The following is a 14,031-nucleotide window of genomic DNA, read 5'->3' as shown; positions in this document are numbered from 1 at the left end:
GCAATCCTAAAATAGTCTAAGAAGTCCCATAAATAAAGGTAGGTATTTCATACATCCATCAAATTCCAATTTTCTTATTGTTTCAGAACTCATGGTCACCTGAGAACACGGAGGTGGTTCGAGCGCACACTCAATAGCTTGTAATATTTCACGATGCCCGAGAAGTTTCCAATATTGGGAAAGTGGTATTAAAAATGAAGAAGAATCGGAAGGGGCGAAGCCGCCACGAAACGGTGATGACGTGACGTGTGAGCGCGGCTTAACGCACACACAAACACACGCATCGGTACCATGGCTTCTATTTTTGCTGCGGTTGTTTTATGGCTTGGTGGAAGTAAGTGCATGTTTACTTATAATTGTCGTCATAATAATATATTTCAGTCCTCAGCAACGTCCATTCGTGATTAGTTATGTTGAATACCTACTTACAATTGACTCAAAAGAAATTTCGGTACTACCCTAATTCCATTTGAATTCTGAGCAGAAAAGGTACCTATATCATAAAGGTTCGAGAATTCAAACCCAAACAGAATTATTCTGTGTTAAATTGTAAAAAAAATATTTGTTTGTTGTACCGATATCGTAATTAAAGCGTAATACAATATGTGTTCATCATTTATGTGGTTTTCGTGGTCGCAATAGGATTGAAATTCAATGTAGGATGTTGTAGAATTAAAAACAAGTGATTGAGTTTGGGTTTTGGGAAATGGTTAAGCAAACTAATCACTAACCAAAATATTTTTGATAATTGTGTCTGTTTAGTTAGTTATTGAACAATTGCGTTGTGAATTAATTATCTTTCTATCTGCCAAAATAAAAAGGTATTTTAAGTTCGGTTGTGTTCCGTAATCTTTATTATTAACAATTGCAAGCTTACAGGTGAAATATCGCTCGTTTTTACACTTATTGAATATCTCACAACCAATGGTACCAAAGACCCTTTTCTTAAATATTAAAATGTCGGCTGACATTTTTAGACGGCCAATATGTTTAGCTCACATGTAATTGGTTGTACCTCTGGATACGAAGCTGATGGCTTTTGGTTTGAAGACTGGTAAGGGGATTTATTTGTGTCCTTAACATAAATATTTATTATTAAATCATGGATGTTTAAATCTAATTGCCCTTATGTGTAGGAGTAACAGTGGGCCTTATTATGTTTGTATAAGATTTCCCTATAATATTTGTCAAAGAAAACGTATTCAGCTATTAAAATTAAGTTATTTATATTTTATTTAGATTGACTAATGCAGTACGTTTACTCAAAGATTGGACCTTTCTTATTTTAAGACGGGATGAATATACAGACTGATGAATTATTAAAATCACTCCGGATACAATCGAGTTTTCGAATCCAATCCCTTAAGTAAAGCTGATTATCGGAATTCCCCGAAGAGGCCGCAGTTCTCGCAAAATTCTGTAAAGTGCCAATCTCTCTCGGCCAGAGTAGAGAATTATTGGTGCGGAACACGCAGGGCGATTCATTTATTATACATGGTGCAGAAACGTAACGCTGACACCAAGTCAGCAAGGTGTATATTGCCGTTGTTAGTACACCTCTGATGTAATGCTATATATCTGCAATAATTGCAATGACTGCATGTGAATCACTGGGTATCTATTGTCCCACATACTGTACAAAAAGAATGGTATGAAAAAAATACTGAAAATGCTGAAATGATAATTTTACCTATGTATTGTAATATTTATAAGTACATATAAAATCAGCAGAAAGTTGCTCTTTCTTAAATGATTTTTTAAAAAACCTTTTGATGCGTATAAAGTTTTTATCAAACACTAGGAGCCCGATCCCGATCCATATTTTAATTTCTTATTATGAAACGGTTATGATTATAATTATAACCTGTCAGGTGTCAACAGTGACATTTCTGGACCTGACTATAAACACCATAATTCTATACATGTAAAAGAGATATATGTTGGATTTGATCCTATACAGAAGACATGACATGCAAAATAACGAAACTAATCCGTCAACCGAGTTCGAGTTGCAAGTGTCAACAATACATTTTGTTGGTTGGTTGGTTGGATGTTGGTGCGTTAGATACTATTGAAGGTTACGTCGGGACCTCGAAAGGCAATATTCTACGAGACCTCCTACAAGCTTCATCTGATCTACGGGAATAGGATTTCGATGGATTCAGGATGAATGATTGTGCTTGACCTGGTTGACTGGACGAGGAAAACGCACAATGTATAACGATGTCTATAGCTGATAAAACTTGAACCAAATGTCTTTGCAAAGCTCGATAATATAATGATTTTCATTTACCTACATTTCGGTAGTTGTCTATTTTAATGATATTTTTTTTTCAATAATTTAATTTTATTTATTTTAAAGTAAATTATAAAATTAATAAAAAATACATAAACCACTTAAGCAATTCTGCAAAGTTGTTTTCTACAAAACTATATGTTTTAGCAATAAAATTAACTACAGCATGTAGGAACAGGTACAATTTATTCGTCATGACTTTACAACCACAATCGAAATCGCCACTCTGAAGAAAAAAACTTTCCGTGAATTATTTCTATCACGACATTTATGGGAGCCAAAGAGAAAAATGTGTTTGGAAATTAAGTATATTATGGAAGAGGTTTTGTTGATGAGACAGGAACTGCGGGCCATAAACCTATTTTAGGAAAAATTTATTACAAAAAGGGTTGGAACAGAAATGAATGGAATGTGAAGTTAAAGTTGAAAACTAAAGTATTAACTAAGTAGGTCATAAAAAGTGTCTGCCATCGCCAGTGGACACATAAAGCTGAGTTAGTTAATGTAGGACTGCACTTTGCAGCAGTAAAACCGAATACAGCGCTTTAATTAAATGAGTTGCTTTTTACTTTACTTTGATTAGTGCAATGATTTTTTAATAGACGTAGCTGTTTCTTTGAATATAGGTAATATAACTATTGAGTGGTAATTTCGCATTCCTAAACTGCGTAAGTTCCTTCCTTGTATATAAACAAAATTTGAATCCTAGTGTGTGTAGTGTAGTAATATTTCAAGAAATAAAATACTATAAACGAAATTTCAGTTTTAATTATATCTGTCATCAATTTCAAAAAAGCGAATACTAGATTTCACCCCGAAAGAATGTAACCGACACTTCTGCATTTGATGTTGATCACTTCTAATAGTAAATTCTCAATATTACCGCAAAAAAACTTCCTGCCAAAACATCCCGAACACAGGCTAAATTATCTACTCAATTCGGAGTTCCATATTGAATATACAATACATTTACCTACTGAAGAAAGGAAATAAAACGGCACATACCTATACTTACTGTCTACATCGTTGCTAGCTACTTATACCTACTTACACATTTCATTGTTGACATTGCGATCCGTAAGAGGGGTTAGTTCAGGATATTATACTCGTACGAAGGTAATTCAATTATCGAGTCCCCAATTTGCAAATATCGGAGAAGTTCCTAATTCAACTTTAACCTTATATAACATTCCTGATAAATTTCTGATGAATGTTATTAAAGGCAATTGATGACAAGCATTTCATTTATACTCAGGGGCACAACATCAATTTAATCAACAATTTGGGTAAGCATGGCCAAACTGCCCTTAGCGAAAAAAATAATTTCCTTTTACTGGATTATTAACCTATATATATGTAGCGCTTTCACCAAAAATTAAGCCTCAAATGCTCCAGGTTTAAAAAACATGCAAAAAAAGAAAAAAACATTTTTATTTTATTACAGCCAAAGTAGTAATCCGATTTCTTTGTAATTTGGGTATGTTGTATATATAATTAAGGTCGTTTTCTGAAAAAATATATATTGAATTATCTCTTCAAATAATAGTAAACAATTGAGTTGAAAATTTTCAGAAAATTTAATATATTACGTGCGAGATTGCGACAAAAAATATGTTAAACATTATTAAATTCTACAAGAAATATATAAATTTGATAACTGTCGCAATCTCGCACGTAATTTTTTTATTTTCCTGAAAATTTTCAACTAATTTTTAACTATTTTTTCCAAAATCGCAAAAATGACAGTTTTAGACTCAATTAGATTAATTCATTAATACATACTAAAATATATCTAGACATAAAACTAATTAAAAACTAAACCTAAATATATCAGAACTTAAATATAAATATGAACTAAATATGTGTCCAATTCATAACTTTAATCACACATATCGTGGTGGTTGGTTTCTAAATGCACCGAGAGATGGCGCTGTCACCTGCTCAAACCAGCTAACGACTGTTTGCCTTAGAATATCAAGTGTGTATTTTTATATCTTGTTTGTGAGACTTGTTTAGGAGATCATTATAGTTGTTTATAAAGTTCAAACGGCTTTAATTTCGAAAAGGACCCCTGGTACAACCTTGTTCAATATGTATAAAATAACTACCTAACTATTGGCTACCGGCACGCTCGCTGCATTGCCGCGTTGGATTGCGATGGGATAGCCTTTGCATCAGGAAAAATCCAGAGCGGGGGCCAAGGCCCCTTTCTTGCAGGCGACGACCCAGATCCCGGAGGAAGGACTTACCCTCAGCGCACCAGTACCCCGAAGACTCAACAGCGAGAGGAACGAATAAATAACCGCTCAGCGCCGAGTATTTATCTTTTTTAAGGGACGCCGCGTGCTCAGCAGCCGCTCCTGCCGACTGCATAGTGCGGCTAAGATGCGAGATGGCAAAAGTACTGACGCATGTGGCGTCCCATAGTAAGCACTTACCCTTTTCCCACGGCACCAGGGTCAAGCCGTCAGGCCTTTTGCCGTCCGATCGGCTGAGGCCCGGCGGCTCCAGCATACAAGGGACATTTGCTGATATTAAGGCCCTCCTAATGATGTCATTAGGAGCATGGTGCCGTGGTAACCTTCCCGCGCAGCGGCAGCAGCTCAAGGCATGGTGGACGTTGCTCTCCACATTGGCACCGCAGATGCATTGGTGGGGTTGGCATACATCAGAACCCAGGCAGAGAGCAGCGGCCACCCGCATCGAGTCGATGTCTATAGTAAGGTGCCTAAGTTTGGGGAGGGAAGAGCGTGTAGCCAGGCCCCAGATTCAGGCTTGGAGGCAGCGATTAGCCTGGCTCTGTCAGCACCAGAAGGGCATTTATAAGACTATCGAATAGCCTCCTTACCACGACATCGTCCCATAAACGCTGGCGGCAAGGTTTTTCGGGTACAGGTGCATCAGAGTTAAAAGCCCTCCAAGCCGACAAAGCATCGGCGGCATAGGATATTGTGACCTTGGCACCATCTAACGGTAAAATTTTAGTGACAAGATCCACAACCTCAGCCGCCGACGCAAGGAAGGCAGGAAGGCTCACGTCTCGTGAGCGCCGTATACCCAATACGCCATTGCGTATTGGTAAAGAGGCCTGGTCCCACTGGTCCGAATTGAGGGACACATTTAAAAGACAGCAGATTCTTTCAGCGCCAGGTCAAAGGAGTCCATGTGTGTGGGGTGTAGCCAAGTAGGCACTGTGCGTAAGATGTACGTGATCCTCGGAGCAGCAAAGCAGGATCTAACAAAGTCAGACTAACAGAGTCAGTTACATGCGCCGAGAGATTACTAAGCCTTTCTCTTGCTGACAAGAGAAGTTGCTCTCTTGTCTTAAAAGCTCCAGGAACAGCCTCCTAATTGTCTAGTCGTTAGTGACCCTGAATATTTATTCCTGAATTATGGATGATATCTATATTATCTTTACGACCGGTCTGGCCTAATGGGTAGTGAAACCTATGATCATGGGTTTGAATCCCGGTAAGGGCATTTTTTTGTGTGATGAGCACAGATATTTGTTCCTAAGTCATGGATATTATCTATCTATTTAAGTATACATATTATTTATATCGTTGTCTGAGTACCCACAACACAAGTGTTCTGGAGCTTACCGAAGTGTGTAAGAATACATACACATTCCCCCCAATGAATTAATTAACTAATTAATGTCCCCATATTATTTATTTATTTATCTATGTATGTAAGTGTATATTTATCTATATAAGTATGTATATCGTCGCCTAGTGCCCATAGTACATGTTTTGCTTAATTCGGGGCTAGGTCGATGTGTGTAAGATTGTCCCCAAATTAATTGTCATTAGAGTCATTGCTAATACATACATACAACTTTGAAACGTTATTATCACAAGCCCTAGCAAATATCGGACAGGTATACAGGTACGTCCTTTCCCGGAAATTATACCGACATATAATACGGACGTTTGTGGAGATAGCATAATATTCATAAACTTAATATGTCGAACTCAAATAGCGCATATATTTTTTATTTGCACATAATACAGCGATCAAATAAATGCTCGTTATACGTGAAACTGGCTCCCTATATGAAATATGTGCTATGATGTGGTCGGAACAGTAAATTGAATTTGGTTACAGTGTAATGAGTTCATGCCGACAGGATTGTGTATTGAGTCGATCTTGAATTCGATCACGTATCTCTGGATTTATGTATTCCGACAACCTGTGGTACCCACAGATGAAGGCCAGGATTTGATTACTTACGTGAAATTCTGGTCGGGACGGCTAACGGATCAACAGCAAGGTTCCACCTTATTTACTATAATGTTTTCTATCCGAGAGGTAAAAACAAGGTTCGCTGAATTTATATGTGCGAAACGGTACGTGCTTTCAGTCCGCTCGCCTTTTGGGTAGGTGGGAGGTAATAGGAAATGCTATTATTAGATTTTAGTGGACGGCTGTATACTATGTCTATGTCTACAGGGGCATGAAAATAAATTGATATGAAATATATTACATTTTGAGATCTAAAGCTAAACATAATACTCGTAGTTTTAATTACATTACTTAAGAATTTGATATATCATATTTAGAAATGGGTTACTTATTTACATGTCGAAAAGTATAGCTTGAAATGTTTTCCTTTTAGGGGATCTATTTACTCGTAAACCACGCTAGTAATTATCAAGCTGCTAACTGACGGGGACTGCCGATGACATAATTTTGCACTACTGTACTAAATCGTATATATATTTTACCTACTTTTTACGCAGGAACATTATACAATTAAAACTACTTCTCAATTGTTCGAGACACAGAGTCATTCTGTGAAATAGGTGTGTGCCGGTAATTATTACCCTCGCATATCCTGATATATGTATATGTAAATCTACCAACAGTAACGAAATTCATATCCCTACCATCAAAACAAACTTTTACTGACGTCTACGTTTCACTTCCCAAAAGCCGAAACGTTTAGCAAAGTTTAGGGTCCGCGGCGCGTGACGCGCATCGGCGAGCGGCGAGCGATCGCGTTCGAAATGACGCGATGTCCCGACATTATTAGCATTTCAATTATCCGTCCGTGTCCCAATACCATGGATCAACAAATCAACACTACACTATTCACAAGGGTCGAACAATTAAATTCTATCGATATATTTGTATGTATAACGCAACGTCGTTCATTGCTTCGTACCTACGCAATTGCATACGGTTTTTGACGGTTTGTGACGTGATATTTGCATTTCCATTTCAATATATTCCTAATAATTTTTGATACTCTATCGTAACTTTTTAACTGTATGAAAAAGATACCCTCTTTTTTAGGGTTCTGTAGCCAAAATGGCAAACATGAAGACCTAAAAAAGAGTCAGTCCGAATGTCACAGGCGTCACAGCCATTTATCTCAATAACTTACTATAAGGTATTTTTAAACAAAATTATGAATATAGGTGTAGTTTGTAAGCCGACGAAGTTTAGAACTTAAAATTAAATAACGCATTTAACCGATTTGCAAAATCGAAATGATCCCATAAGTACTTCATGAACAAAGTATGTACGAAGCACCAAAAATAGTAATTTTTAAGGTTGGCATATGTGTGATAACACCATTCGATAGGTCTTTAAAAATTAAGTTTAGATTTCAAAAAAGTTTTTTGATTAAGTAAATACTTTTTCAAATAATTGCTTTAAAATATAAAAAAATAATGTATCCCTTCCCCTCCATTAAGTTGTGGACCGGGCGTATAAAAAATATGAAAAAACCAAGAATAAAAGTGTAATAAATACTTTCCACGAAAATTATTTTTAACATGATCGTTGACTCGTTAATGAGTTTTATCCAAAAGACTTTTCTTATTTTTTTTTTATTGAAACTACGTAAGTGCCGGGAAGATACGATAAAAAGCCATACCAGCAAAAGGGTAAAATCTTAAATATATATATAAATGTGTGTTTACGGAACCCTTAGGGGCGCGAGTCCCACTTACCCTTGGGCGGCTTTTTTGTAAAGAGACCATACTGGGATTGTTTCTTAGTCAACGGGGTTCCAATTTTATGAGTTCAATCCCCCCCCGTATGGACTATTTCTAAATAAGTTGTAACAGGTGGGCTTAAGAAAACACTTTACTCGTTTATGAATACCGATTTCCATAATATTTAAAATTTTAGTCATTAATTCACCTAAGTTATTTTGTCACCATATCGCGACAGCCATTAAAACAAGTCACAATTGCCTTGGCACGTGTTCCAATACTAAAGATCAACAAAGCAACACAACGCTTCAGAAGGCTCGAGTACCTACTTAAATTCTATCGATACAAATAGTTCTTGAATTCTCCTAAATCATTGTAGGGCTGTTTGTTACAAATTTAACAAAATAAACCATTATAATTTATCCGGTTTCCAGTAATATACAGGCCAATTCGAACGCTGATATCAGAATGATATTTAATTAATGTATGTATCTTATCGTGCGTCTCGCCCGCGCCAATACATGTACGGAGTACGAAAAAAATGCACGAGAACTGAATGAGCCTTTTATCAAACATACCTAATATTTTTTTTGGAAATAAAAAGGGTTTTACATAAAAGGTACATATGGTAAAATTCAAATCTCCCAGCTTTTTCCGTTTTTTGACAGCCTGCATATTAATTCTTATCAATCAACAAAGTCAAATACCAATTTGATTGTCAAAATTGGTTGTAAGTGGGGGAACTAGCACTGAGAAATTAACTAAAAACACCATGCATGAGTATATCTTGCTTTTAAATAGGTCAGCCTTTACTAAAACTTTGTTCAATAGATAAAAGAAATAAATAAAATATCACGTAGATTTGTTATTTTTGTGTGTGCAATATTTCGGCACAGTTGTAAATGTAATGTAATTCTTCACGTGGAGTAACTAATGTGTTACGAGTTTGAAGAAGGGTCTGACACAAAATTGTGGTTTTTATATGGAATTTTCCTTTTTTATTAAGTAGGCGAATGATATTAGATCCATAAAAAGCGTTTTGTGGAATAATTCCCAGCAAGCTGGACATCGTCTTAATACCTTCATTTGGTCCTAAATGCGTGTAATCCGAGGTTGCGCAATCCCAGGAGGTGTGCATATATTTTGTGAATTTTGGGAGATACATTTTTCCATGGATTGCCAAACCACTCGATGTAGAAGGAACCCACCATTAATTACAATGATACTACCAGCAAGGTTCGGTGGATCAGACATAGGTGAAAATGCATTTTCGAATTTTAACATGAACGTACTAAAAGGCAAATGCCATGAAATAATTGTCACGGGAAAAAGACTAGGTATATTTGCAAGGACTCAAACCAAACCTTATAAGGTTAAAGTTGGCTTGACAGAAAAAAAACGCGAGACCATGTGTAATTTACATTTAATAATATGATAGCTAGTGACATTGCCGAAGGATCTTATCAGTAAAATTATAAACAGAAGCAAATTTTCAGAGTAAATGAGATAAGGAGAAAACCTGCGCGACGGTTATTATTTCTTCCGTCGCAAGTTTCACTCAGCGTGCCCTATCTTTTATTCCCTTCTAAATTCCTGGCTACGCCCCCGCTTAACAGGATAGTTGATTGCTTAGTCAAATCACTCTTTTTTCGTCCTGTCAAAGTGATGACGTCATGGTCAAGTTACCTACTATAAATGCGGTCTAATAAATTTAGACAGTAAAACAGGATATTTTAGTAAAGTTGTAGTTAAATAATAAATAATGACAGTTTGTAAAAATATATCCAGACTTTTTTTTGGTCTTCTTCAAACTAAAGCGCATTTTGTTGTTTTGTAACGGCCTCTTAGCCTCGTTGGTAGCCAGGTTCAAGTAAGGTCAAGGTCATTTATTAATGTCTTTATCAGGATTATTCATTCCTAAGATAACTCAGGAATCCATGAGGATGTTTTATAATATATCTTACTCTTAATATGTATTTAGATATAAATATGTATATATGGCATGACAAAAGTCACTTGTCACTGGAGCATAGGCAGAGAGAATCATATTTTTTCTTCTACTTCAATATTATGACAAAATTTGTTTGCCAAACGCTAAGTGTAGGATTGTTCCATAGTTATTTACTTATTTATTTGGTACCCAGGTGTCCTATGCCTCCGCGACATTCACCTGAGCGTGCCAGAAGCCATCGGCGTGGGCGCCGGCACCACGCTCGGCTGCCGCTGGACGCTGGACCCTGGCGAGCAGCTGTACACGGTCAAGTGGTACCACGGTGCGCAGGAGTTCTTCCGTTTCGTGCCCAAGGAGCTGCCCAACACGAGGGTTTTCTCGCAGACTGGGATCAGCGTTGACGTAAGTGTTTCAATTATACAATAATGCATCAGCATAAAACACTACCAACAGTTCGTTTTGATGTTGAGTAGTAGTACCTCGGAGATTCGAGATGTTTAGCCCTATATGGAGCTACTCCGCTGCATTCCAGCATTACGTGAGAGGCTATTTCTTCTGTCTCCATGCGTCCTCGGCATAGGGGACTATCTGTGACACCTGTTATCAAAAGATGTTTGTCCAATAGAGGACTGCGAGCCAGCACGGCTAGCACATGATTACACGCGGGATAACTCGCGCCGCGAGAAACAACAGTCGCGTGTCACAAATTTCTATCTCGACCTGTCAGTTTCTCGATTTTGGTAGCATAAGTTGGCAGATCGAGAAAAGAATTCCACGAGAGAGAGCCATCCCGCGCGCGACTTAGCCAGTGTGGCCATTTATACTTGGAACAAACTTTTCTTTCGTGGCAACACTGAATCGGTACTAACATAATCGGAAAAATAATGAATAGTCAGCTTTAGAAACGGAGCGTCCCTAGTCACGATAACTTTGTCTCCTTCTCGCAGTATTAAGATTAAAGAAATAGCAAATATTATTTTGAAGTCGGAAATGTCAATGTGTCAATCATAATTTGATTCGCTTTGTCGTTACAAGTTGGAGTACATTATTATATCTAAAGATAATTACCTACCTAATAATTAAATACCACTCCTTACGAATGATTGGTGTTTTTTTAAAGATAATTGAGATTACCCGAAAGTGTTGGCTAATTAGCTACCATCTTTACGAAGAAGACTGAAGATCTCATGATAATCCCCAACATATCTTCCTTGTGGCTGGCTAGTTGCTGCACCGCTGGCTTTGAAGATAGATTGATGACATGCACAAGTCTGTCATCAAACACGGCGCCTATACCTCAGCATGCTGCTGCTGGGTGCAGCCATCCTGCCACGGAGGACATAGAAGGGCTCATGTTGGGAACCTACTCCACACTCGAATGTTAAAAACAATGAGTTATTTTTGCGTGTTTTGTATTTTAGCGATGCAGCGTTAGTTTTTTAAGTTTTCTCATATTGCAAATACAAAAAAACATTTAGTTATTTTATTTACTCTGACCTCTTTTAGATATTTAGATTTAAGTACGACTACTACGACTCCCACCGAACGGGCGGAGTCGGATCGCATTTCTCATTTATGTGGCCGCAAGCCGGTCGGCTGCTCGCGGACGCGGAGACGCCTCCGGACGGATTCTATCGCTTCTGCGATATATAATATATAGGCACATTAAAAATGCGCTCCGGTGCGGCCTGAGTCCAGCCAGTCGGTGGGAATCGTACATTAGGGTGGTAACTACAGAATACTCGTATTACGGCCGTGGCCTTTTGTAAGGTGGAGGTTGAGTTGGGCTGCCAGATTCATTATTTTGCATTATTTTATTATCTGCGTATAATAAAATAATGCATAATGCATATAGTAACAAAAGTGTACTTAGACACCTACTTAGGGTAAGTAATAGGTACCTAAGTACAGTAGGTGTAGGTTACCTTACCCAATCTGAAGGCTTTCTCCAAAGTTTTAAAATACATTGCGTTTTTGTACTACTACTACTACTTCACTCGCTCAGTGACCCAAACAAGATCTTGGCCTCTGACGCAAGAGAGCGCCACTCTGCCCTATCCTGCGCCACTTCACGCCAGTAGGGTATTCCGAGGGCGAACAGGTCTTTTAGGACTTCGTCACTCCAGCGGTATCTGGGACGCCCAGACGGACGTTTTCCACCCGGGTGCACCACATACACTCTTCTCACAGCACGATCCTCTCCCATCCTCTCTAGGTGGTGCGTTTTTGTACACATATTATAAATCATTAGTACCCGGATATACCTATAATTAAACCCCAAGACCGCGGTTTATATCCCACAATCAATTGAAGCACGTGACGAGTTTTTGTACTTAGGTGGTGGTTTATTTAACTATTTGCGTATATATATTTTTTAGGTGGTAGGTTGCATGCATTGACTGTAAAAATACGCGTGTAAGTGTAACGAGTTAGCACTGATTGACTAGCACTTAATTATTTCGTGGATAGCGAAGTAATATTTTTGTATCAATTAATACGGATTTCCACAAAGTAATTTCTATTAATCACCCTCCAGTCAATTCGCCATCAAACTGTTTGCTTTGTTGATGTGGTGGCACAATCTTAGGCTTTTAATTTTTCTGTCGGGTTTTCATTTAACTTAAGAGAACAAACAAGTAAATGTGAAAAAATACAATCATTTTGTTATTACCGGCATGATATATAGATATAGGTATCTTAATAGGTATGTTATAAAGCAATACCACGTACCTACACCTTACCTACCTAGCTAACGGACACATCATAAAACTCAGGATTCATATTAAAATTACTCAGATTATTGCTGTAGTATGAAATAAATACAAAATATAGAAAATTAACTTTCTTTTAGGACCAAAGTCAACAAAACTTCGACAAAATATGCTTCTCGCGACCCTCTAGCCTCGAAGACAGTTTCTCTCCTTTTGACGTTGAAACGCGGGATATTTTCTCTCCCATAGTGCACTTGTGCTACGAGTTTCGAGAGTATCCCGCGTGGAACTGTCAAACGACAAAATTATGTCGCTTTGACATTTGTCCGCCAGACAGCGGGTTGTCGCGCGCGTCTTATGCTACCGATTCGCGAGAAAGCTCTATGTCGCGGCATTTTCTCGCCTGTCGACTGTCGCGCCCGTCATGTGCTAGCCGTGCAGGAACAGATTTCCATGACCAATCGTGTCCCGGGCAAAAACTCGTATAGTGGTTAACGGCTATGTATGATGTGATGACCCTCGTGGACGTCAGCTGTCACTCCATTGGTGGTTTGAGGAATGGCAGCCACCAAAACTCGTAAAAAAAATTTAGCCATCGCCTCCTGCTTGATACTTTGTCAGATAATAATTCAGATGCTATTGTTTATTTAATGCTTCAGCTGATCGCATAAACATGTAAAATATAAGCGCTATACCATTTTATGTTACTAATAACAAAATCATGAAACTTTGCATGTAGCATTCCATGAGGCGTTTCAAATAAACTGATTACACAGTTTTTTCACAAACGCAATTTACACGTTGCGCATACTTTGCGGACATAAGGTGGTAAGGCGCGAATTTTTTACATGTTCATGTGAATAGCTGACGGTCTTTCTACCGCGATACAACTGGCTGACGGTTTTTAAATTTAAAACAGCATCTAAACTATCATCCGACAAGATATCAGCCGGGAGGCGATGATTGACGATATATGCTCCTGGTCCGCGGTCTATATGACCTGTTGTTATGCTCTCATCATAGCATACCGAGTTTATGGGCTCCTAGCGGAGTGGTGATTGACATGTTCGGGTCTTCTGAGAAGGTTCTGGCTCTGGAGCCCGGCCCACTGTCTGTTTTGGAGTGAAG

The 14,031-nt window shown here is 38.0% G+C and overlaps 1 protein-coding gene across 1 annotated transcript in view; it reads left to right on the top strand.

Annotated features, from left to right (window-relative positions):
• LOC133534236 (uncharacterized) overlaps positions 1-14,031 on the top strand; it is a 58,188-nt gene that overhangs the window by 17,494 nt on the left and 26,663 nt on the right. Inside the window, exons 2-3 of the mRNA XM_061873331.1 lie at positions 87-334; positions 10,386-10,594. Coding sequence (XP_061729315.1) covers positions 292-334; positions 10,386-10,594 — 252 coding nt within the window. The 5' untranslated portion in view covers positions 87-291. The remainder of the gene's footprint in view (positions 1-86; positions 335-10,385; positions 10,595-14,031) is intronic.

The sequence above is a fragment of the Cydia pomonella genome, unplaced genomic scaffold (assembly GCF_033807575.1).
Source record: "Cydia pomonella isolate Wapato2018A unplaced genomic scaffold, ilCydPomo1 PGA_scaffold_74, whole genome shotgun sequence".
Lineage (NCBI taxonomy): Eukaryota > Metazoa > Arthropoda > Insecta > Lepidoptera > Tortricidae > Cydia > Cydia pomonella.
Note: the sequence above shows the minus strand (reverse complement) of the source record. Positions and strands in the feature narration are given on the sequence as shown.